Source organism: Geotrypetes seraphini, chromosome 8, assembly GCF_902459505.1.
Source record: "Geotrypetes seraphini chromosome 8, aGeoSer1.1, whole genome shotgun sequence".
Classification (NCBI taxonomy): Eukaryota; Metazoa; Chordata; class Amphibia; order Gymnophiona; family Dermophiidae; genus Geotrypetes; species Geotrypetes seraphini.
The window spans coordinates 73,332,324-73,358,868 of NC_047091.1; the positions used below are offsets into that span (position 1 = coordinate 73,332,324).

The window sequence follows — 26,545 nt, forward strand, 5'->3', positions numbered from 1 at the left end:
CACTGGTTGCCTATTTCTCATTGCATTTCTTATAAAATTGCACTGTTATCATTCAAGATGCAACAAACTGCCCTATTTTTTTTAGACAGACTATTTTTTTTTTTCAAAGATTTATTATGAGATTAAAAATACAAAGAAGTATACCACAATCTGGAAACAGAAACAACCAGAAACTAACCAAAGCACATGACAAAAGGGTCTACCGTGTGGTGTCTGTGTGGAGACAAAAGATACCCACCATGAAAACCAAATTCAACCCACCCCCAAGAACCCCCCCCCAGAACCCCCCTACCCCCCCTCCAAGCACTCCAGTGTCAGAAATTCAAGATAGCACTTTGGGCACCATGGGACAAACTGCCCCAAACGGGAGCCCAAACCGCCCGGAATTTCCACCATTGACCAGGGCCACAGTTCTTAGTATCCAAGTATTCATACTTTAACAATTTTTTAGACAGACTATTAATACCCCACTCCCTTCCAAGAGTCTTACGTTCAAATAACCAAAACCTTCTCTCAGGGCCCTCATTAAAAATCATTGGCTAGTGCCCCAATTATGGAACTCACTCCCAGCTCATCTTAAAGAAGAATCCTTACTAGAGATTCAAGAGCTCCTTAAATATCATGCATCCTACACCACATAATCCACGGAAACTCAACCACTCCTCTCACCCAATAATTCTCAACGGTCTGGTCTACCTCTAGGAGACAAACAGAATACAGTTAAATCTACCTTCCACAAAAAAATCTCCATTACAGGCGCTTGTTCTACTCCATGCTTACTTTCATAGGAGTAAAAACCTGGAATAACCTGCCAGAAATGATCAGAAAACGAAACATACAACATTCCGGAAAAAAACTGAAAACCTTCCTCTTTAACAGTTACTTGCCTTCTCAGAAATGAATCTTTCCTCCTCCTTTCTCTAGATCAGGGGTAGGTCCTCGAGAGCCAGAGCCAGGTTAGGTTTTCAGGATATCCACAATAAATATGCATGAGATAGATTTGCATCTCAAGGAGGCAGTGCATGCAAATCCATCTCATACATATTCATGGTGGAGATCCTGAAAACCTGACCTGGCTCCAGCGTTTGAGAACTGGAATTGCCTACCCCTTTTCAAGGCCCCCTTTTATTCCCTCCTCCTGATCACCTTTCAACCCCTCTCTGAATGTCGCCTAGAGCCTGAATAGGTATGTGCAACACACAAATAGATTAGAAAACCTCTCTAAGGACGCGTTTGAAACTTAAAATCATTAGTCTAAGCTTAGCTAACAGAACAATGTTTATTCCTCAATCCTCCTCTATTACTCTCAAAATATTTTGCACCTGCTGTGCCCCCGACCCTTTTATTTTTACCATCATTGTTATCTTTCCTTAAACTGTTGTAGTTCTACCCCTTTTGCATCATATTTCTGTTTGTATATCTGTTTTAGTTTGTTTTATTCGTATCTTTATTGTCTGGATTCCCCTAATTTTATTATGTACTTTGCTTAGAAATTTTTATAAGCGTTTTTATCAAATTTTAAATAAATTGAAATTTGAGTAATGAGGGAGATTGGCGCATAGCATTGCCATGCTATGCCCCCCCCCCTTAATACCTTTTCAAATAATCACTGGCACAAGCATCATCTTCCACCTTCTGCTCACGCTGGTCCCGCAACCAGGAACCGACGTCAGAAGGGAGCAGAGACATTTTACATACCTTACCGTGCTCATATATTCACTATTACATGTAAGATTGCAATTACCTTCATGGCTTATGGATAACTTTTTGTCACACCCGTTACAGCAGGGGTGTCAAAGTCCCTCCTCGAGGGCCACAATCCAGTCGGGGTTTTCAGGATTTCCCCAATGAATATGCATGAGATCTATTAGAATACAATGAAAGCAGTGCATGCAAACAGATCTCATGCATATTCATTGGGGAAATCCTGACATCCCAACTGGATTACGGCCCTCAAGGAGGGACTTTGATACCCCTGCGTTACAGGGAGCATTGGCAGGGGATCCTGCCATGATGGATTTGCTGCCCATACGGCAGGCAGGAGAATACGGTGTTTATAACATGGGAGAGAGAAGGTGTTGAAGTTAGAACAAAGCACAGGCGAGGGAGGGGGGCACCTTACAAGATTTTGAGGTACAACACAAAGTGGGCATTCACTGGGGTAGTAAGTTTGCATATACTGTAGTCAGTTGCAACATTATTGACCATCCCTGGATAAAACACAATTAAGCAAAAGTATGGGAACCAAGCCGAGAAATTTTTTTACACCTGAAGGGGAGGTTTTTACTGTGTCAAGATTATACAAAAGTTTGGGTAATATGCAGCTGTGCAAGGAGTTACATTTGTGTTTGTCCAGGGGGGAAGATTTATAATTAGATATGGAACATTGGAATATATATAACAAGCTTGGCAGTATCCCAGCACTAACACAGTGTGCATGGCTACGAGAATGCTATTATAGGGTATTAATGAGGTCATATTTTACATAAAAGCAGTTATATTATAATGGAGGAAATTGAGGACTATTAAAAAATATTTCGATCCAACTTCATTCAAATTACTAGTTCAGGCATTAATCTTGTGTATTCTTGATTACTGCAACATAATCTATTTGGGATCTGGCATAGAGTGATACGGGTAAGGGTAAATTAGCTGCACATCTCCCTTGAGAAGCATACAGTGATATGGGGACTAAAACTATGCCAGGGTCCACCTGGCGAGGTCTCTGCGTGTGCGGATCACCAGAATTGATGGACCCAGGGTCTGATCCGGAGATGGCAATTCTTATGTTCTTACGATACAGCCCAATGCCAGAAATGCAGAAAACACTTGTGGAAAAACATTTTGGTTCTGTCCCAAAATGTGTATGTATTGGGCAAGAATTGCGAGTTACATGCATAGGCTGTTTTGCCATCCCTTGCCTGGCACAGCGGCCCAGTTGGTCTTAGATATCTCACGGACATTTGAGTCCATGGCAGCAGGCACTCGTTCGCAATGCCACAAGATGAGTCTGGTGGCACGAAAATGTATATTGCAAAAAAAATGGACATCAGAGGAGGCACCTCCATATTGGCTAGCTGGGAGACAAGGGACATGGAAGCAGAATGCACTACATAAAAAGGTGGTGGGGGGGATCTATTTGAATCAATTACACTTGTTAAGAGCTATGAAGTACTGAGGAGAACCACCACGGGGAGGAAGAGTCGGAGTGGAGGATACTTGTAGGGGTATTTCCTTATTCACACCTGAAGGTTAGGCCTCTCTGACATCATCAAGCCTGAACCATTATTTACAAGAAATCATTCCAGCCTGAACCTAGCAAGAAGAGAAAGAATACATCTTTGCTGTTTCTGCCTGATATATTCTGGATATGTACCAGAATTGTATTCTAGTCAAGGACATCCATCTATGTCTTCATGCTTAGCCTGTGTGAATCTTCGGGGAGGAATTGCTCCTATGTTGGTCTTATCTAATGAAGGCGCCTCTGTTTCAGATTGTATGAGACTCTATACAGAAAGGCTATTCATTTAAGTTCTGTTTCTGGATTGGTCCAGAGAAGTCATCTGACTAGATCCAAGTGAAAATGTGCTAATTATAATTTAGTCTGTGTTAGGATGTGGGTGAACTCACATCTTATCATAGGTGTTCTCCATGCACTTCTTTTATAATAATTAAGACCTGAAAAGTTACCTCTTGTGATTAGCTCTCATCCAGGGAGTGAAGGAACAGGACTTTTATCCAGACCTGGTTTTCATATCACATAAAGGAAACCTTTGCTGCCAACATAAGTTACAGCCTCTCCAGTGGCTGACGAACTCTTGTTCCAGTACCAAAAGAATTCTTATCTTCAGTGCCGAGTAGAGGACAACTTCCCTTTTGTGCCAAGGCCTAATTGGATGGTGAGAATATGGAATTCTATTATCTTATCAGCTGGGGTTAGATAAATGAATCCTATTGTGGTTCGGGATAAGAAGAAGTGAAGCTACTCTTAGTGATAACCTATAATAGTTGCTGCTAATCAGGAATTATTATTATTATAAGGAATTATAGTGTAAGAATTAGTTTTACTTATTTATCTAGCAAGTGTGTTGTAATAATTATGTACTGAGTTTCATATATGTAATCGGATATTTTGTGAACATTAATTAGTTATTGCGGCTGGCTTGTGAATTATATTTTTCTATTTTCATAATAAAAGTATTTCTCATTAGCCTGGGTCTGGTGTCTTGTAAGTAGGCAAAGAAAGCTGAACCTGGATGAGATATTATGGTCTTCCCTAGAAACTAACAGGCACGTATTTGTTTATGTTAGTGGACCATAAATCTTTCTACATATTCATAGTAAAGGGGGTGGGTGTGTAGGGAGAAAGGGTATAGGCTGCTACTTAAGAGACTTATTGTTCTACAAAACTCTCAGCAATAGAATATTTTTGTGTGACCATTTGAGTGTGTTGACTAAGAAATTAGATTCGAGACATTCCATTATTATTATTGTTGTCTCTTGAATCTCTTTAAAAATAGTTTAAACATAAAGAGGTATGTAGAGTGGTGGAGAGGTGCCAACATTCCCCCCCCCCCCCGAAAACAGCATGCGGGTGGGCCATTCATCCCTTACTATGCCACTGCATACAGCAACACCCCTAGTCAATACAGAAACATGATACTCTCCATTTTAACATTCTATTTATTCTCCTTTTGATCAGTGCTATACACTCCCTTGAGGATTTGAATGCATTATCAATAGTGACCAAGATCCTTTTCCTGGGCAGTGACTCTTCATGCAACACCCAGCATTGAGTGCTAACGTGTATTATTTTGCACTTGTCCAGATTCCTAGGTCCTCCGCTTTGAATCATCGGCAACTGTATTAGCCTGTCACCCTCTTTCTAAGATCTTTTATAAATGTTAGAAAGCCCCTGCCCTGGTAGAGACCCCTGGGGCATTCCACTGTTCCCCTCTCCTTACTGAGAAAATCGACCCTCTTGTATTATTGTAGGTAACCAAGATTCAGTAGGCCATGATTGTTATCTGAAAGTGATGACTCAGATAACTAATGCAATTATGTCACACTGTTCACTACGTTTTACACAGTCCAATTTGCTTACAGGAAGCAATAGGACAGTGTTCAAGCAGAGGGATATAATTAACCTTAAGACACAACAATACACCTTTCATTCCCTCCATACTTAACTGCATTAAATGGTTTGTCAGAAATAAAAAACAGACAGACAAAAAGTTGTTATTGGTAGGGCTGGAAATTTAAACCTTATGCTTTGTCCAGAAAATTCTTGAAGATACTTGGACACAGGACTTTGAATACAAACCTGTTTCCTGTCTTTCAACCAGTAACCAACAGTAGGACTTTGCTTTATATTTCAGATATGCTTGCTCTTATTCACATGTTTAATTACACCAACCAATTCCAATAGAGCAGTAATTCTCAACCCAGTCCTCAGGCACCTGAGCCAATCAGAGCCTTAGGCCCCTCCCCAGGATGCACCAGGAAGGGGAAGGCCCATCATTTTGAGGAGGTGGGCCTGCCAACAGGAAGGAGTGGGCATCCCTCCTGCTGGTTTCAATTTTAAGGGAGGGGGGGTCCCGGCGTGGGGAGGGCTTGACCCTGTGGCAGGAGAGACAAGGCATCCGTCATGTCTAATCTTCAACTTTAAGAGGGGTTAAGGAATTGTTGAGGAGGGGGCTCAGGCTCAGCCAACTTTTTTTTATTGGGTGCAGCTATTGTGCTCATACACACATGTACAAACAGCTATGCCCATTAAAAAAAGCAGCTCCTGCTCTCCCTTCCTGCTGGTTCAGCTGATCGGCGCAGGCTTCAGAGTCCTGCCAGCTCAGCTGATTGGAGATGCCCATGCCCCGATCAGCTGAGCCAACAGGCAAGGAGAGAAGGGGCTGATTTTTATTTTGGCAGTTTGAGCAGGCAGGCACAAGAAGTTGTGCTTGCGATTGCTCTTCTGAGCAAGGGCTAGGCAAAGTTCCTACCCCTTTTACTGGTTATGTTCCACACAAATTTGCATGCTATTGTGCTGAGCATCGCTATTTAAAAAAAAAAAAATCATCACTCCCACACTATATATATTTTTTTTACCATGGTGGTGGAGCTTTCTGCATCCTTTCTTTACAGGGTTAGAGGCCAGTACAGAGAAAAACATGGAATGGCTTTCCTATTCTCAGCAAGGCTCTGAGCAAGAGGTACCTTATGAACAAATAAACTTAGCTTTTAATAAAGCAGGTGTTTTCTTTGAAAAAATACTATTGCATTCTATTCTTGATCCCACCAGTCCTAAATGATGGGACTTCCCTTCCCCGGTGCAACATGCCCTGACTGATTCAGACACATAAGGCCCCTCCCAAGGATAATGAGGGAAGAGCATAAAGCCCTGATTAGCTTGACCAATCAGGGCTTTAGGCCTTTCCTCAGTATCCTGAATAGAGAGGGAGGTGCCTAAGGCCCTGACTGATCAGAAGGGGAGGGGCCTTAGGTACCTGAACCAATCAGGGCCTTTAGCCCTTTCCCGTGCATCACATAATGCACAGGAGAGGGGAAGGCCTGTGATTTAGGACTGGCAGACCCAGAGAAGGAGCCTCAGAGTGGGCTTCCTGTTTCCAACTTTTTAAAAAGGTATGGGGGAGGTTTGAGGGGGGCAGTGTCCAGTGGTAGGAGGGAGTGGGCATCCATCCAGCCATTTTTGGGAGGGTTCGGGGGGGGGGTGCGCAGTGGCTTGGGTGTGCCTGTAATGGGGAGGCATGGTGCAGGGGTATTTTGCATGACATGAGGGAGTGGGCAGCCTCCTGCCAATTTTCTCCTGTGCCGCGTTTGTCGGGGATCATCAGGAGGGCCATTATCAGTGGTTGGGGACTTTATCATTTTTTTATGGAATAGATATTTTGCATGTGTAACACACACAAAATATCTGTGCCACTGAAAAAAAAAATGAACCCCTCCCACCTCCCCAGGCAGACCTGTCAGTAACTGTCTAGACCAGTTGGTTTTTCCAATTGCTAACTCCCCCCCCCTTTTTTTTTTGGGGGGGGGAATAGCCAAGAGATGTTAGTGCATCAATCACTTGGCTACTTTGCATGTGGTTTTAACCAATTTGCATGGCAGGATCAGAAAGTGGGCAATCGAGGGAAATAAAAACACACGGTGGGTCGTTTTGTGCATCGGGTCGGTAAAAGTGATTGTCACTAAAACTGTGAGAACAGGTTTAGAGAGGATCGTTGACTTTAGTGCATCTAGCCCTAATCAGCTGCTGGTATCATCTGCAAATCTTACAGAGTGACAGGCTGTTCTAGGCTAGCAAACCCTGCTCAGGACTGAAAATGCTGGGGAAATTTCGCAATGGTAGTTTGCATCTCTCTCACTCCATAAAGGATCTGCATTTAAAGAAGCCTCAGCTTAGAGAGAAAAAGAAACTGTTCTGGATAATTTTTTTATTAGTTAGGGGGAAGGCATTTGTGCTTTATTTGAACATCTGAAGCCCAACTAGATAGATAAGACATGATTCAAAAATACTTTGCCTGAACAGTGACTGAATTTGATAACTGGCCTGGACATAGCCAAGGGATGTGTGTGGAAGAGGTGTTGCCCCAAGTACTATACTACTTAAATCTTATCAGTACAGTGGGTTTTAAGGACCAAGAGTTTGCCTTCAGTGGATTTTATAACTTGTTCAGATGTTACTGCACAAGTTACTGTTTGGGTCATATCCAGCGGAGCTGCAAGAGTATTTACCAGGAGTAACCTCATCCCAGGAAAATCCATGCACAGTGGTGGCAGACATAATACAAACGTGGCCCTAGCTCCTCCCTGAGACCCATATTCCAAATACTTTCAGACCAAACTGTAGAGCCCCGCTCACACATTCCAACATCTACACAAAAGGTTTGCTCATGTAGCCCAGCCCAGCTACTCACATTCATATAGACATCTCCCAACCTCCTGAAGTCCCACCCCCTAAAGATTTGTCAGCTACACACACAGCTCTGTCAAGAATATCTACCCATACCTGCTTCTCCCAGACATAGGCCACCCAGAAAACCAGCCCTCCCCGACTCACACACTACACATCAACTCAGCACAGAGTTCAGCTTGTGGTATTTTATTTCTTAAATACTGTTCAGGAAATTGTAGCAGCTGAATGAGAAAGGTAGGGGTTAAAGGACAGGACAAGGGAGATATAACGTCTCCTTCCATGAAGCAAATTTCCCTCCATACCGCATTCCCTCAACACCCAGTTAAATGCTACAAATTTAGACTATTGCCGGCCCCTTTCTGCTCCCCCAAATCTCCAGCCACTTTAGGAAGCAGGAGCAGGGTTCCTGAAGAACAGGGGCATCAGGAAAATGTGCTGCTCAAAAGGAGGACTCTGCCCACCGAGTGGAACACCAACTTTAATTTTAGGTGCTACATGCAGGCTGCAGCCCCCCACCCCTCACTTCTTTGGCTGCACATGAACAATTGGGCATCGTGACACCCCCTTTCATGGCAAATACTTGTATGAGACAAGAACGCCCAGAACCAAAACAAGAATAACAAAAAAGAGGCCACATAAAAGGGCTTGGAGGGGTGGGAAGGGGAAGGGGGAGTCAGGATAACCTTTGGGAAGCATCGATTCTCTCACTCCCCTTTTTACAGTGCATTGTCCATCATACCAAGAAATAAATAAAAGAGAGAAGAGAATTTCTATAAAAGGCCAGATTTTTTTTTTTTTGGGGGGGGGGGGAAGGATAGCAGGCTCTCTCCTAGAGAGGGTGGGGTATAGACAGCCATGCCGGTGGAGGTCCAAATCTGCTGCAAGGTTGTGCTTCCCTTTTACTGCAGGGGTTCACTGGGAGGGGGAATTTTGTGGGTGCTTGGTTCCACACCCCAGATCTCTCGGGCATACTGAGCAATCGTGCGGTCACTGGAGAATTTCCCCGAGCCAGCGATGTTCTTGATCACTTTCTTCGTCCACTCTTTGGTGTTCTGAGGGCACAGAGAAAAGAGGTCAGATGTAGTGGGAAAGAAATCTGGACAGCAGGGCTGTGCATCTTCCCCTCTGGCTTTGCCCTTCCACCCTCTACTTGCATATGCTTTCCCCCAGCACCGTATCCCCTTATATCAGTTTCCCTAAAGACAGCCGTTTTACCTTGTAGAGGGCACTGACTTTATCCTGACACTTCATATACTCCTCATAGTCTGCGAATACTTTGAATCTGAAACCAGGAGATGACAACAGTAAGCATGGGAGATGTTCTGGGCACACTTTACTCCCCTCCCCCTCTGCACAGTCCCCTCCCCAATCACCTGTCATGATGCATCAGTAAGTTGACAATGTCCTTGAACAGATCAGGCTGCTTAGGAGAGAAGAAGCCACCATTGAGTTGATCAATCACATGCCGGAGCTCAGGGATACGGTCATAGTAATCCTTAGCATTATAGCTGCTGGAGACAAGGAGAGAAGAGCGAGATCAAGCGTGAAGACAGCGAGGAGAAAGGACAGGCAGATGACTTATGGTGTGGACATGTAGAAATTTAAGAGGTGGAACCGGATGGATAGATTTGGTTTCTTGTATACTAATGGAGTGAAATTTACCTAACCCACAGCCAATACCCTCTTCTCTCCCCCCCCCCCCCCCATGTGTGCAAGCAGTCCCTTTTCTGCTCCCCTACCCTTCCTGAAAAATACTCACCCCTTCTTGTCCATCTCGTCCACATCCTCCACCCGCATGCCAAAGATGAAAAGGTTATCTTCACCTGCTTCTTCTGCCATTTCTACGTTGGCTCCATCCATAGTGCCAATGGTCAAGGCCCCATTCAGCATAAACTTCATGTTACCAGTGCCTGAGGCTTCAGTACCAGCTGTGGAAATCTGCTCTGAGAGGTCTGCAGCCGGTACCACTATGAGGGAGGGATAGGAAAAGTGACACAGCGCACCAAGAAGGGAGGCGATACATAGCAAATGGGAGTTGAAGCAGTGGAGGTTAAGTCAAAGCAGGCTCTGGGAAAGAGTAAAACAGGTGGCAACAGATGGTTCCATAATGAAAACTGGAGAGAGTTGTGGTATAGGGAAGGACAAGCACTAGAGATTCCAAACAGCAATGAAAAGGAGCCAAAATGGGATAGTTTCCTGATGAGCACCAGACCACTGTGATATGAAGTAGCTATGATGTATCCTCAGCAAGAGCCTAACAGACAAACAAAAAAACTGCAAAAGACAGACCCTAAGTCAGAGGTAGGGAACTCTGGTCCTTGAGAGCCATATTCCAGTCGGGTTTTCAGGATTTCCCAATGAATATGCATTGAAAGCAGAACATGCACATAGATCTCATGCATATTCATTGGGGAAATCCTGAAAACCCGACTGGAATACAGCTCTCGAGGACCAGAGTTCCCTACCCCTGCCCTAAGTCTACTCTGTGCTCATCTGGAGCAGAGGAAGAGTCAGACTCACTTACCTTTCTCAGCCAGGGACACACGATAGTTCTCTAGGAAAATGACCTTCAGCCGGTCACCCACCACTGGGTCGTTATTCACCACATCCCCTATAGCTGTCACTAGTCTGATGATCATTTTGGCTGTGTGGTACCCTGGGGCGGCCTGAAGAGTTGAGGGCAGAGAGAACAGAATCAGGAGGTTAGAGGTCATGTGTTAAATGAGAGTACCCCTCTTCTAATCCCAGTCCTTCCCTTCATCCTTACCTTTCCTCCAATCATCACCGTACGAGGTACAAAATGTTTGTTGGGGTCACGCTTAATGCCTTTTTCGGAGGGGGGAAGGGGAGATAAGGATTTAAAAACAAAAACAAAAACCATCAGATCCTATCACTGCCCTTGGTGGCATCCCTCCCTGCATACTTAAAGCAAATGGGGGGGGAAGAGAAATCACTAACTCTACCCCTTTTTTTCAAATGCATATACTTACTCTTCTTCCAAAAATCTTCAAAAAGTTATATGGTTTGGGGAAAAATTCCCCAAAGAACAGAATTACTGAACATACAAATAGATAATCCTGGTTTAACTGGACATAACATAGTAAATGACAGCAGCTAAAGACCTGAATGATCCACCCAGTACAGTCTTTAGGTTCCAAGTATTGGAGCTGCTGTCGAAACTCACTTCAGCCAATCCAATCATCTCATTTGAGGAATACATACCGTAAAGTCTGCCCAGCAACATCCTCATATTTCAGGTTACTGGAGTTCCCATCAAGGCCCTCCCCAGCCCATCTACACAAAATCTCAATATTCAGGACACAAACTGTGCAAGTCTGGCCACCAATTCAGACATAGCACCACGTTTCGCTATTATAAGCATCTTCAGGAATTGAAACTGTGGCAGGTTTTCAACTTCTACAACATAATTACTTATGGTATTAATTTTGCTGGATTAATGATGATAGGTATATGTTTAGTAGAGGAAATGGATCCTGTAATAATTTAAGTAATTATGTTGTAGAAGTTAAAAACCTGCCACAGTTTGAATTCCTGAAGATGCTGTAATAGCGAAACGTGGTGCTATGTCGGGCTGGCTGGACACAGTCTGAATTGAAGTGAGAAGGCATTATAACAGCTCCAGGTTTTTTCCCACTGTATTGAGAGAGAGAGAGAGAGAGAGAGAGAGAGAGAGAGATTTTGGACAGAGGGAAAAAGATGCTGGACATATAGGAGGAGGAAGTTAATGAAAAGCTGAGGAAAATGGAGATGGAGAATGGTGTCTAGGATTAGGAAAAAGATGAAAAGCTGTAGGTAGATGCAGTAAAAAGAGGGAATGAGAAGTGGATGGTAAGGAGGAGGAGTGAAATTTTTTTGGGATACAGAGAAAATAAAATGAAAGCATGCTGAGAAGCAGAGATCGATGTCCAAGATGGGGAGAGAAGAAATACAGACTGGAGAACCTGGAAGGAGAGTTAAGAGAAAACGGAGAACAGCAGAAACTAGAGACCGAAACCAATGTGATTAGAAGTTTTCAACTTGGCGATATGTTGATTTTTAGAATTTAAACCTGCTAATTTTATATTTTGCACAGTGTGGTTTCTTGCAGGTTCCGTTTAATTTCTATTTTAAATCTGTGGTCACTTATTCTATACTCTATAATGGTTTAAGCATGTGTCTGAGACCAGATATTCTCTTAGCACGGAAATTATATGTACAGATGTTTCTTTAGGCTTCCATGGCTGTCGTCATTATTGTTGCAGTTATCTGGGTCTTATGTCTTAGTAGAACTGTTGTTTCAGCCATCATTCTGTGGCTTTCTTTAGGTACAAAGAGGGAAACTGAAGAAAGCCACAGCACACAGTTCCAATTATTCAGACACCTGCAACAGTCAATGCAGGAATGTTTAAGTAATCTGACTTGTTTTCAAGTAGGTGTATTGATATTCTAGAGCAGTGGTTCCCAACCCTGTCCTGGAGGACCACTAGGCCAATCGGGTTTTTGGGATAGCTCTAATGAATATGCATGGAGCAGATTTTCATGCCTGTCTCCTCCATTATATGCAAATCTCTCTCATGCATATTCATCAGGGCTCTCCCAAAAACCCGACTGGCCTGGTAGTCCTCAAGGACAGGGTTGGGAACCACTGTTCTAGAGTAGGGATAGACAACCACTGTCCAAGGGCCACAACCCAGTTGGGCTTTCACAATTTCTACAGTGAATATGTAATGTAATGTAATGTTATTTATTTCTTATATACCGCTAAACTCCGTTAGGATTCTAAGCGGTTTACAGAAAAATAGACAATAGGGTGCATTAAAATTATAAGTAAAATAGGCACTTAGAAATTCCCTTACTGTCCCGAAGGCTCACAATCTAACTAAAGTACCTGGAAAAATGACAATTAGTAGAGTAATGAAGAAATAAAAGAGAATAGATGAGAAAAATAAGAAAATAAACATTCTAATAAGATTACAATGATCTAAAGGACTTTGAAAGGTTGAAAAAAGAGGGGAGATAAGAATAGATGCAGAGGGAGAACCGTTGAAGCAATAGAATTCTGGGGAAATTTAAATGAAATTTGAATGATAAAATAAAACAAAATAAGTGGTAAAACAATAAGTGAGATTAAAATATATCATAAACTAAAAAGAATTGAAAATAAAATCAAAACAGTCAAAACTGAAGTCCATGAACTTGATTTGTATGTACTACACTTCTCCCTCCGTATCCACGGGGGTTAGGTACAGAGCCATTTCCTATGAATGATCTACATGGGGCAGGAGCGTAGAAAGATCGTTCCTACCCCAAAAGCCTGCTAGACTACCAGGTAAGGCTTAAAAATAGCCCAAAAATTAAACTCACCCCCCCCCCCCCCAAAAAAAAAAAAAAATCACGAATAACTGAATCCGCAGATGCTGAAGCTGCAGATTCGGAGGGAGAAGTGTACTTGCATTGTATGCAAATAAGATCTCATGCATAATCATTGTGGAAATCTTGAAAACTAGACTGGTTAAGAACATAAGAATTGCCGCTGCTGGGTCAGACCAGTGGTCCATTGTGCCCAGCAGTCCACTCACGCAGCAGCCCTCTGGTCAAAGACCAGCGCCCTGAGACTAGCCCTACCTGCATATGTTCTGGTTCAGCAGAAATTTGTCTAACTTTGTCTTGAATCCCTGGAGGGTGTTTTCCCCTAGACTGGTTTGTGGTCCTCAAGAAGCATGGTTGCCCACCGATTCTAGAGCCTTCTTCATATAATAGTGCTGATGAGCCCTAGCCACAGTTTTGCAGGACTACGACTGAAGAGGTGTGGGGAGGGAGGGGGGGTTCTCTTATAAGGCAGCTTGAACCCCTTAATGGTGCTATTTTGAAGGTGGCAGCCACCATGGCAAGAATGTGGTGAGTCAGTGTTATGCAGGTGAGTTGGCAGGCTAAAAGAGAGCCGATGTGGGGGAACACCAATTATTATATTGTATGGAGCAATAAGATGGGAAAGCAGCCTTCCCCATCCCTAAACCCATCTTCCACTCTCTCAATATGGTTATAAAGATTCCCCCTCCCAAAACACTCACGGTTGTATAAAGTGATCATGTGCAAGCAGTTCAGCAGCTGTCTCTTGTATTCATGAATCCTCTTCACCTGTATGTCAAACATCGAGTTGGGATTGATCTTTACCTTGTATTCTTTCTCCAGATACACAGCAAACTTTAACTTGTTTTCCTAGAGGATGGGGTGGGGAAGAAGAAAGAAAAGAACATCAAAGCCCCATCATCTTCTCTGATACAAATCCTTAGTCATTTCATACCACACCCTATCCCAAAAACCTTATTCCCACCTGTTTGACTTTGGCAACATCCCGGATAAAGGCCTCATCATCTACAAAAGCCAAAAGCTTCTTCAGATGGTCCAAGTTAGTGATATAATCGTCTCCGATTCTCTAGTATACAGGTAAAAAAGGAAATTAATAAAAAATATACCATGATAGCAACCCACTCCAAACTCCTCAATGTCCCACCATGAACTATACCTTTCAGTGGCAGTATCCCAACACACCAAAGAATGACCTGGCAGCTGGAGAGAAATATTAGGGAGAAAGAACCAAAGTCTGGTGCTTGCTTACCTCAGCAATGACCTCAGCTAGTCCAGGGTTGCACAGCACCAGCCAGCGACGGGGGGTGATTCCGTTTGTCTTATTCTGGAACTTGTGGGGTTCCAGCTCATAGAAATCTTTGAACCTACATAGAGAAGACAATTACATCAAAGAAAATGAGAACAGAGATATCAGTGCCAAAACTCAGCAATGGGGGGGTGGGGTGAAACAGTATAAGTAGGAAGGGGTAGGGTGCTACTTGCAGCAGGACGAGGGAAGTGCATGACACACTCCAGAGAAAAAGGGAGGGACGGGGGCCACTCACACGCTCTTCTTGAGGATCTCGGAATGGATCCAAGCGACGCCATTGACAGCATGTGAACCCACGATACAAAGGTGAGCCATATTAATGCGCTTCATGTCTCCTTCCTCCACCAGTGACATCCGACGCATGCGGTCAAAATCCCCCGGATACTTGGCAGCCACTCTCTGAGAGGAAAGGGCATGAAGTGAGGTAAGCAGGCTGAGGTGATCCTCTTTTCACTAATGTGCTAACCCTCAAGGTCTATCTCCAATCCATTACTAACCTATCATTCACTCACTTTCATGTATCAAACCAATTCCTGGCTCTATTCATCTCTGTCTTGACTTTCATATCAAGCTCCTTCCCTTCCTGACCCAATCTCAGCACACCTACACCTCTTAGCCACAACTTCCTCCACCAACAAAACACAAGTGCTTCCAACCTCTCCAGACTGTCTTCTGCCTAATACCCAACCCTGGCCTTCTCACCTCTTTTGCACCACCTCTGGCACAATGCCCTCCACATTCACCATGTGAATCCTAGCTCTTCCCCTCCTTCTCCCCACTCACATCCATGTGGCGCTGATTGATCTCGTAGATAATCTGCAGATGCCGGGGGAGCAGGTTCTCCAGCAAATGAACAGGCCAGCGCTCCAATGCCTCGGGCAATACTGTGTGATTGGTGTAGGCACATGTCTTAACTGTGACATCCCAGGCCTGTGGAGAGAGCAAAACAAGAACATTAAACCTAATTCCCAAATCCAAGAGAGATATCAACACTCCTCTCTCACCCCGCACAGATTCAAGTCTAGAGTGGAAGTATATGGAAGGGAAGGCTCTACAGGCCCTCAGGTCATCAAACCATATAGAGTCAAGACTCAAAAATCTAAAATATGTTAAATAGAAAAAAGATGTGCAAGGGGGAGATAAAAACATTTAAATACCTTTCTGATATAAATGCATAGGAGGTGGGTCTCTAATCTAAAGGAAGCTCTGAAATGAAGGGGCATAGGATGCAAATGGAGGAGTGGCCTAGTGGTTATCGCTACAGCCTAAGCACCCTGAGTTTGCACTTGGAGGTTCAAGTCCAGCACTGATCTTTGTGACCATGAGCAAGTCACTTAATGCTCCACTGCCCCAGGTACATTAGTCAGATTGTGAGCCCACCGGGACAGATAGGGAGAAATAATCAATTACTTAAATGTAAACCGCTTAGGTATAAGTGGTGTATAAATAAAGTAAAATGGGTCTAGACTCGAGTGATCTAAGGAAATATTTCTTCATGGAATAACTTCCCAGAGGAGGTGGTAAGTCAAAGACTGTGTATAAATCAGAAGCTAACTGAATTTCAGTTTCAGCACTGAAACCAGCCCAACATCTGAGTTAGTCATCCTTCAGCTGAAACCGAATCTCCCCCCCACCCAAGCCCCTTTAGAGTGGGTCCCACTGGGCTGGGTCAGCTACCCCGACTCCCCTCTTACCCTCCCTCACCACCCAAAGGCCCTCTCTAAGCCTACTTTTAAATGCCCTGTGGTCTATGGGAAAATTAGATTCTTACCTCGATAGCATTCTTTCCAGTATAAAGGAACATGAGTCTTGACCAGTGAGTTATTCACCTCTACCTGCGAGTTTTTGTATAAGGGATCATCTATAGTTTTTCAGCTCTGCCTTTTTTTTTAATATCCTTTACTGGCAGTGGTTGGATATATACAAGGCTTCATCACACATATGACAAAAAATATAGGCATCAAATCACACCTATAGTTTACAGAAAACCATAGTAAAGAACAAGCCAACATTTTAACCAAGACATTTCAAGGAAAAGATTAAAAGAAGAATATTAACCTTGTAGAATAGGTTAAGGCACCTTCATCCTCCCACCATTTTATATTTTCACCTACCTGCATCATACAATAACATAGGCTCCCCTTAATTACTCTACATCACCTATCACATACTTGCACACCTCCCTCTCTCTCTTGCACCCTGTGTCGCACCCATCCCCCTTCTCCCTGCTTCCGGACCAGGCTACCTAAACCAATGTGTGTCTCTCTGGCTTATCACCCTGAAAGTGTGTGTAGTTCCAACACTTTGTCCCACAATGCCACGTGATATTTATCAGGGAGTGCTGAATCGCGATATGCCTGTGTCTCAAATTTAGCCAATTCTCTCAATCTCACTAGACACGGTTGTGTGGGTGGAAAGTCTTTCAAAACACAGTAGGACAATATCATTTTTTAAAATCAGTATTAATATATTATAAATGAATCTGTTTTGTGGAAAAGATACAACCTGTACCTTCCATGGGGCATGAGAACCCAATGTCACTGCATACTGGATGTTCTCTAGCATGTTTAATCATGGGCAACACCTGCCACCAAATAGTCAAGGTGTGACATTGAAGAAATGAGTGTATATAGAGGTGCCCGGCATGTGCTTGCATTTAACACATAAATCGTTATCCCATAGACCCCATTTGAGCCCCCTTCTGTCTGGTGATATGGTACCTATACAGTTTCTTGCAGATTAGCTGATTTCGAAAATCTAAAATGTATTAAAAAGTTTCAGGAATTGCTTTTCTGAAATACTCTGCCCAAGATCTCTCTGCTATAAATTTCTCACAGATTATTAATCCCAAGCAAATTATTAGAGTGTTTCAACGTTTTGTACCAGTGGGACAACTTTTTTAGAGGAGCCAGTGTCCCAGAAAACAGATTGTCCACGACGGGAGCTCAAGGCAGCCATTTCTTGTGAGCGATCTGCACGGGGCAGGACGTGGGAAGATCGCTCCTGCCCGAAAACCCGCTAGACCACCATGTAAGGCTTAAAGGGGGGCTCACAGGGCTTAAAATAGCCCGAAAAATGAAAATGATTTTTTTGGGCAGAAAATCGTGAATAATCGAAACCGTAGATACGGAAACCGCGAATATGGAGGGGGAAGTGTAGAAAGTGCCCCCATCCTGGCAAGAAATTTGAATTACAGTCAAACCTCGGTTTGCGAGTAACCCGGTTTGCGAGTGTTTTGCAAGACGAGCAAAACATTCTGGCAAATCTTGTCTCACACACCGAGTGTTGACTCGATTTGTGAGCACCCCCCCCCACCCGATAACCGGCATCACTCCCCCTCCACTCACACAGGCCCCCCGCGTGAACCGGCACCCCCCGCCCTGAACAACTTCAAACTTACCCCCTGTCTGGCACCAGCACGCAGCCCACAGGACGTGCCGGTGCCGCATGAAGAAGTTCCTGTCTCTGCTGGGCCTTGAGCATGCATCTGCGCATGCTCAAGGCCATCTAGTTCTTCCTTTCACTGAGATTCTTGGAGATTCAAGAATCTCGGCGAGAGGGAGAACTAGATGGCCTTGAGCATGTGCAGATGCATGCTCAAGGCCCAGCAGAGGCAGGAACTTCTTCAAGCGGCACCGGCGCGTCCTGTGGGCTGTGTGCCGGTGCCAGACGGGGGGGTAAGTTTGAAGTTGTTCAGGGGGGCAGCGACGCCGGTTCTCGGGGGGGGGGGGGGGGGAACATATCAAGCGAGTTTCCCTTAGTTCCTATGGGGAAACTCGCTTTGATATACGAGTATTTTGGTTTACAAGCATGCTTCTGGAACGAATTATGCTCATAAACCAAGGTTCCACTGCATTTTCCATCAGCAGGTAGGGTGATCCTTCATGAATGATCCCTTATTTTGTCTCCATCACCTCCAAACTCTCCTCAGTAGGAATAAAAATGAAACCTCTCTCAGTATTTATGAGCGTTTTCATATGTATGTAACATATTGATAAATTTGAACAGGAGGCTCCAACCTTCCTCCCAACCTTGTGAGAAAAATGCTCTTGTTCTGTGTATACCCTCATGAATCCAGTGCATGAGAATTGCTACATTATACAGCCTAATATCAGGGACCTTAAGGCCTCCTTGCGATGTATCTAGGGTCAGTTTGGTCATGCTAATTCTAGGTGATTTGGATCTCCAAATAAAGCAAGAAATTAATCTAATCTAATCCAAGATTTCTGAATCGGTCTAATACCATTTAGTTCAAAGTGATTTACATCAAAAAGACGACATCATAATTCTATGGGAAAATGCAATTCCTTGGATAAAAAGATGTACTTACAATTCTTTAACTAAAAGTACTAACTTTAATAATCTATCATATAAAAATGTTTTCAGCAGTGTATGAAATTTCCAATAACTTCTGTCCTTATTTGTATAGGTAAATCATTACAAATAACAATAGCAGCATATGTAAAAGAATTAAATTGATGTTTAAAATATATACCTCTAAAAGGGGGAAACTACAATAAAAATGTATTATTCCCCACGTTAATGCCCTAACGCAGCTTAGTAAAAGGCAAATAGGCAAACAATGAAGTTTCTTATAAAATACAGAAGTTTCTCTATAGGCAAACGATGAAGTTTCTTATAAAATACAGAAACACTATCTTTATCTCTTCAGACCATATATCAATCTCGCTGCAGTATTTTGAATCGGCTGCAATTTTTTTTATATATATATATACCGAGTTTAAGTTCAAATACAAATTACAATAATCGAGTTGTGATAATATTAACATCTGAACCACCAATGCAAAATGATATTCAAAAAAATAAGATTTCTTCAATCTCAACTGTCTAATTACATACATAGTTTTCTTCCATAAATTTGAGATTTGATCCTTATATGTCAAGGAAGGGTCCAACTTTTAGAGAAAACACCATCCTTGATCACACAATAGCTTCAATTTATATCAAATTCTTTAAACCATTTAATAACTGAGCCATACAAACCCAAATCACTTAATCTATTTATTAATAGCGAATGATCTACTGAATCAAACACTGCACTAATATCAAATTGTAGTAATATAGATTGATAACCCAAACTCAACAAATATTTTACTCTTGATGTTAACATCAACAATAAGTATTCAGTGCTATGTTTAGGTTGAAACCTAAATTGAGTTGGATGTAAACAAGAGAATTGTTCTATGTATTCTGATAGCTACTTATTTACCAGAGACTATAGTAATTTAGTCAACAGACGAATGTTGGCTACCGGTCTAAAATAAGATGGTTGAGAAAGATTGCTATTTTGTTATAGGTTTAATGACAATAATACCCATATTTTGCAGAAAAGAACCTTCAACTAGCAGTCTATTAATAAATTCAGTTAACCATGATAAGAGTATTATTTGGAAGAGAAACAAAAAGAGATGAAGGGCATATATGTCCTGTGCACAATTTTTAGAAGAAAGCTTTTTTTAATAATGGTATTACGGTAAGTCTTCTATACCGATACTCTTAAAAGTATTCCATATCTGATCTAAGAATATAAGAAGCGCCATCTCCGGATCCGACCTTCGGTCCATCAAGTCCGGCGATCCGCACATGCAGAGGCCCTGCCAGGTGTACACCTGGTGTAATTTTTAGTCACCCATATCCTTCTTTGCCTCTTGTAAAGAGATGTGCATTTAGTTTGCTTTTGAATCCTAGGATGGTCAATTCCGCAATAACCTCCTCTGGGAGAGCATTTCAGGTGTCAACCACTCTCTGTGTGAAGCAGAACTTCCTGATATTTGTCCTGAACTTGTCGCCCCTTAGCTTCATACTGTGTCCTCTTGTCTGTGTCAAATTGGACAATGTAAATAATTTTTTCTGCTCTATTTTGTCGATTCCTTTCAGTATTTTGAAGGTCTCGATTATATTCCCTCGCAGTCTTCTTTTCTCAAGGGAGAACAATCCCAGTCTCTTAAGTCGATCCTCGTATTCCAGTTTCTCCATACCTTTTATTAGTTTCGTTGCTCATCTCTGCACCCTCTCCAGCAGTTTTATATCCTTCTTTAGGTTGGGAGACCAATATTGGACGCAGTATTCCAAGTGGGGTCTGACCATTGCTCTATAAAGTGGCATTATGACCCTCTCCAATCTACTCGTGATTCCCTTCTTTATCATGCCCAACATTCTATTTGCTTTCTTTGCCGCCGCTACCTATTGTGCTGACGGTTTCAGGGTCCTATCTATCAGTACACCCAGGTCCTTTTCTTGTTCGCTCTTACCTAGAGTTACACCTGACATTCTATACTCGTATTCCTTATTCTTACTGCCTAAATGCATTACTTTGCATTTCTCCACATTAAACTTCATCTGCCATTTCTCTGCCCATTTCTCTAACTGACACAAGTCGCTCTGGAGTTCCTCGCTATTCTTCTGTGATCTGATTGCCCGGCATAGCTTTGTGTCATCTGCAAACTTGATGATCTCACTGGATGTTCCTTCTTCTAGGTCATTGATATAAATATTAAATAAGATCGGCCCAAGTACCGAGTCCTGGGGTACACCACTAGTCACTTTCTCCCAGTTAGAGAACTTCCCATTTATGCCCACTCTCTATTTTCTGTTCTCCAGCCATTTGCCTATCCATCTTTGTATATCCCCCTCTATTCCATGGCTTTGTAGTTTCCTGAGAAGTCTTTCATGTGGAACTTTGTCAAATGCTTTCTGGAAGTCTTAAGTATATTATGTCCACCGGTTCTCCACTATCAATTTGTTTGTTCACGGTCTCAAAAAATTGAAGTAAATTCGTTAAACATGATTTCCCTTTCCTGAAACCATGTTGACTGGCTTTCATCAGGTCGTGTGTATCCAAGTGCCGGACTTTTCTATCTTTAATCAGTACTTCAACCATCTTTCCAGGAACAGACATAAGGCTCACAGGTCTGTAGTTGCCTGGTTCTCCTCTCGATCCTTTTTTGAAAATTGGTGTGACATTCGCTATCTTCCAGTCGTCCGGTATCTGTCCAGTTCTAATTTTTAGGTTGGCAAGTTTTTGCAATAACTCTCCGATTTCAACCTTCAATTCTTTTAAGACTCTCGGGTGAATTCCATCCGTCCAGGGGATTTGTCACTTTTAAGTTTGTCGATCTGGTAGTATATCTGGTCCAAGTCCACTTCTACTGTGGTGAGGCTGTCTTCTATTACTCCTTTAAACACTTCCACTGCTTCTGGTATTGTTGCGGTGTCCTCCTTCGTAAAGACGGACGCAAAGAAGGAATTTAGTCTGTCTGCCATTTGTTTGTCTTCCTTGATGTACCCTTTTCTTCCCTGGTCGTCCAGCGGTCCCACCGCCTCTTTTGGGTTTTTTCCCTTTTACGTATCTAAAGAAGGGCTTGAAGTTTTTGGCCTCTTGCGCTATTTTTTCCTCATAGTCCTTTTTGACATCCCTCACCGCCTTGTGATATTTCTTCTGATCATCTTTATGTTTGTTCCAAGCTTTGGTTGTTTTCGTGCGTTTCCATTTTTTTTTTGAAAGAGTCCTTCTTTTCTTTTATGGCTTCCTTCATCTGTCTGGTAAGCCATGCCAGTTCTCCTTTGCCTTTAGTTCTCCTTTCTTTGGAAATCCGCAGAATGTAGAGATTTTGTGCTTTTGTGATAGTATTTTTTAGTAGGGACCATGCCTGATCTACCATTTTAATTTTGTCCATCTTTTTCTTGAGCCGTTGTTCTACCATGGCTCTCATGCGATCGTATTTACCCTTTTTAAAGTTTAAGGTTGTGGTTAAGGTTTTGGTATGTTTCCCTTTCCCTATGTCAAGTTTAAAGTTGATCATGTTGTGATCGCTCGTCTCCAGCGGGACAGTGACTTCTACTTCTTTTGTCGGTCCCGTGAGGCCATTTAGGACAAAGTCCAAGGTGGCGTTGCCTCTTGTCGGCTCTCTTACCATTTGTTCCAGGAAGCAATCCGCTAGCACCTCCAGGAACTTGGCCTTCTTGCCGCAGTTGGAGGTTCCCAGGTTCCAGTCTATCGCCGGGAAATTGAAGTCTCCCAAGATTATTACATTGCCTGTCTTGCATTCTGGTTTGATTTCCTCTATCATTTCTAAGTCAGTTTCCTCCGTCTGTCCTGGGGGTCGATAGTAAAGGCCAATTTTTGTGTCTGTGCCATTATGACTAGGAATCATGATCCAGAGGGACTCCAGCTTCTCTTTCCATCATAGCCACTCCAACAGATTCTACTCCTTCCTGAACATATAGGGAAATATCTCCACCTTTCTTTCTGCCCTACTCGATCTCTTCTGTATAGTTTGTATCCCTGTAGTACTGTGTCCCATTTGTTTTCTTCATTCCACCATGTTTCTGTTATGCCAATGATTTCCAGTTCATCGTGTCTTGCTCTTGTCTCCAATTCCCCCATTTTGTTTCCCAGACTTCTAGCATTCGTATACATACATTTGAGTTCTCTTTGCGTTACCTTCTTGGACTTTCTATGCTTAGCTGTCTCTAAGAACTACTGTCTCTTCAGAACTACTGCTATTAAAAAAGGAGCTCAGAAAAACAGAAAGACTATGGCAAAAATCAGGAACCCAAGAACATAGACTGGCCTGGAGACAAAAATTAAAAAATTACAAAAACCTTACCAACGAAAAAAGAAAAAACTTTTACTCCCACAAAATTGGCAACATTAAAACCAACAGTAGTAACCTCTTTAAATTGGTTAACGACCTATACAACATCGAAACCATCACAAACATCTATGAAGAACCCACGATAACTGCCAACGACCTCGCAGACTTCTTCATCACCAAAACTCAAAAACTAAGATCAACCTTACCCACCAAGATGAATCCCCTCGAACTATTCCCCATTCTCCCAGACCCCGATACATCTAACCCAAACCCAGGATCCATAACAGACCTTAGCTGGAAACAATTCTCAACAATAGACTGGCAAACCTTTAACACCTACTACAATAAATACACCCACTCCTTCTGCAAATTGGACACATGCCCACCATATATCATGAAAACTGCCCCATGCCACTTCAAAGCAAACATGATGACATGGGTCAACCACCTACTATCTACAGGAAACTTCCCACCAGAGCAAGGACATATTCTGATAACCCCAATTATAAAAAACGCAAAAGAATCCCCAAATTTCCCATCTAATTACAGACCGATCGCAAACATCCCCCTTTTCACCAAAATAGCAGAAGGGGTGGTAAAGACTGAACTCTCCACTTACCTAGAAAAATTCAACATCCTCAGCGACAATCAATCAGGCTTTCGCACGGACCACAGCACCGAAACCATAATTGCCTCCCTCCTCGACTATCTTCACACGCTCTTCAGTCTAGGATCAAGTGCCTTGATCATACAGCTAGACCTAAGCAGTGCCTTTGACCTGGTCGACCACACCATACTCCTCGAATGCCTGGCACACATTGGCATATCCGATCAGGTCCTCAACTGGTTCCAGGGGTTCCTAAAAAATAGATCCTACAAGGTACTCAAGGACAACAATATCTCACATAGCTGGGACAACACCTGTGGCGTCCCGCAGGGCTCCCCCCTCTCCCCCACTCTATTCAACATCTACCTGGCCTCCCTAGGCAACCTCCTTCACACCCTCAAACTCAAATTTTTCATATATGCAGACGACATCACAATAGCCATCCCCCTTACCAATTTCACACCAGAACTACTTGACTACATTACTAACATTTTCAACCAGATTGAACGTTGGATGTTATCGTTCAGGCTGAAACTAAACCCGGACAAAACAAAATTTTTTCTAGCCACCCCCAAGGAAAAAATCAAAAACACCACAATTCATCTGAAAGGAATGACCTTCCCCCTAGAACCCACCTTAAAAATACTGGGAGTCATCCTAGACAAAAACCTATCCTTAGAAAACAACACAGACCTCATTGTCAGGAAATGTTTCATGGTACTTTGGAAACTTCGTACCATAAAAAAATTCTTCAATGACACCTCCTTCCGCCTACTAGTACAATCCTCCATTCTCAGCATTCTGGACTACTGCAACATTATCTATCTGAGCGCCACAAAGAAAACCACCAGGAGACTAAAAACGATCCAAAACACCGCCATTCGCCTCATCTATGGCCTGAAGAAATGGGAACACATCTCCCCATACTACAACCAACTTCACTGGCTGCAATTCGAATCCAGAGTTCTTTTCAAATTCGCATGCATATGCTACAAATCGATAAATGGTCTTTCGCCAAGATACATCACTCCCCACTTAAATCTTCACTGCACCAACAAGAAATCCCGCAGAATTCAGCTGTTCGCATACCCTTCACCAAAGCTTTGTCAACTCAAAAGATTCCTTGATAAAACCCTCGCCTTTCAAGCAGCCAAGATGAACCCATGGCTAGCCCAAATGATACTCGAGGCCCCCACCTACCTCGACTTCAGAAAATCACTCAAAACCCACCTTTTCAGCAAACAAAACCCTTAACTGACCCTTCAGATAATCTCAAGGCCCCCTACCCGACTCTTCTCCTTCACGATAGCTCCTATCTCCCCCTGCTTCTCCTTCCCACTTCCTTCAAGTCTGACCAAATCTGTTGTAAATCCGATTAATTTGTTGTAATTCTGCCCTCTTCATCTACGAAGTTGGCTAAACTTGTTGTAAATTTCCCTTTTCATCTGCCAAGTTTTGGCTACAGTTGTTGTAAATCCTATAAATTTGTTGTAAATCTACAAGTCTATGCGGATCCTAATCTAATTTAATGTTAACCGCCTAGAACTCGCTGGGTATGGCGGTATATAAGAATAAAATTATTATTATTATTATTATTACTGTTTCTTTCACGGTATCCTTTTCTGCTCCTGCGTTGTCTCCCTTGTTTGCTGTGTGGTCATCCCCTCCTGTGTCTGAATCGTCCCTTCCTGCCTTGTCTCCTTTATTTGCTGTGAAGTCGTCCCCTCCTGTGTATGAGTAATTGCCCGTAGTTCCTTCATCGGGGCCTTCTGTCGCCCAGGCCATCAACTGATGGTCGACTGTCGGCTTTCCCCTGTCTTTTAGTTTAAAGCCTTCTCGATGGCCTTCTTCATGTTGCCTGCCAATACTCTTGCTCCTTCCTTGTTGAGGTGTAGTCCGTCCTTTCTGTAGTTCTTGCTTTTTCCCCAGAACACCATCCAGTTTGCACGAAGTCAAAGCCTTCCTCTTCGCACCATCGTCTCATCCAGGCATTGATCGCTTGCAATTCCCCTTGTCTCTTTCCATCTGCTCTTGGTACCGGGAGGATCTCGGAGAAAGCCACCTTCACCTCCCTGATTTTCAGTTTTCTTCTGAGTAAGCTGAGCTGGTCCTTCATCTCTTCCCTGTCATACTTCCGCCCGCTCACATTGTTGGTTCCCACATGGATAAGCACAGCAGTGTCCTCTCCCCCTGCGCTGTCAATGATCCTGTTGGCCACATCCTTCACTCTTGCTCCAGGCAGGCAGGTGACGATTCTGTCCTCTCTTCCTCCTGCGGTGTGGCTGTCCACATTATGTATAATGGAGTCACCTACGATGATCCCCATCGTCTTTATTTGGGAGTTCCTTGGGGGTCGTAAGTTTACGTCCATGGTGTAGGGCCAATCTTCTTCCTCCTGCGATACACTTAAAATTGTTTTCGGCTCTTTGAGTGGGGGGGGACGTCTTCCTGCGTTCTCTCTCTTCCTGCTGGTGTGCGGTCGTCCCCTACCTCAGCTTCAGTTTTTTCTGAATTTGCAGGGGTGTCTTCTCTCCTCTCATCCAGGCCTTCTTCCTGGGTTGCTCGGGTACAGCTTTCCAGCCCTGGGATCTCCACGTGTTGCTGGTGAGCTTCCTCAATGAATCTTTCTAGTTCCTTGACCTCCTCGTTTGGACTAAACTCCACTAGAAACTTGTTCTCGGATTCTATCTTCAAAGTTGAGGAGTTCTTTT

General features: G+C 43.1%; 1 protein-coding gene across 2 annotated transcripts in view; it reads right to left on the reverse strand.

Moving 5' to 3' along the window:
- Positions 1-8,100: 8,100 nt before the first annotated feature.
- PYGM (glycogen phosphorylase, muscle associated) overlaps positions 8,101-26,545 on the reverse strand; it is a 67,292-nt gene continuing 48,847 nt past the window's right edge. Inside the window, exons 10-20 of one of the 2 annotated variants that reach the window (XM_033955265.1) lie at positions 15,393-15,539; positions 14,845-15,008; positions 14,550-14,664; positions 14,265-14,366; positions 14,002-14,149; positions 10,698-10,756; positions 10,455-10,596; positions 9,690-9,897; positions 9,304-9,438; positions 9,146-9,212; positions 8,101-8,982 (exon numbers count right to left, since the gene is read on the reverse strand). In XM_033955265.1, the coding sequence (XP_033811156.1) occupies positions 8,830-8,982; positions 9,146-9,212; positions 9,304-9,438; positions 9,690-9,897; positions 10,455-10,596; positions 10,698-10,756; positions 14,002-14,149; positions 14,265-14,366; positions 14,550-14,664; positions 14,845-15,008; positions 15,393-15,539 (1,440 nt within the window). In that variant the 3' untranslated portion in view covers positions 8,101-8,829. Of the gene's footprint in view, positions 8,983-9,145; positions 9,213-9,303; positions 9,442-9,689; positions 9,898-10,454; positions 10,597-10,697; positions 10,757-14,001; positions 14,150-14,264; positions 14,367-14,549; positions 14,665-14,844; positions 15,009-15,392; positions 15,540-26,545 lie in introns of both variants that reach the window. The other variant, XM_033955264.1, reaches the window with a different exon arrangement.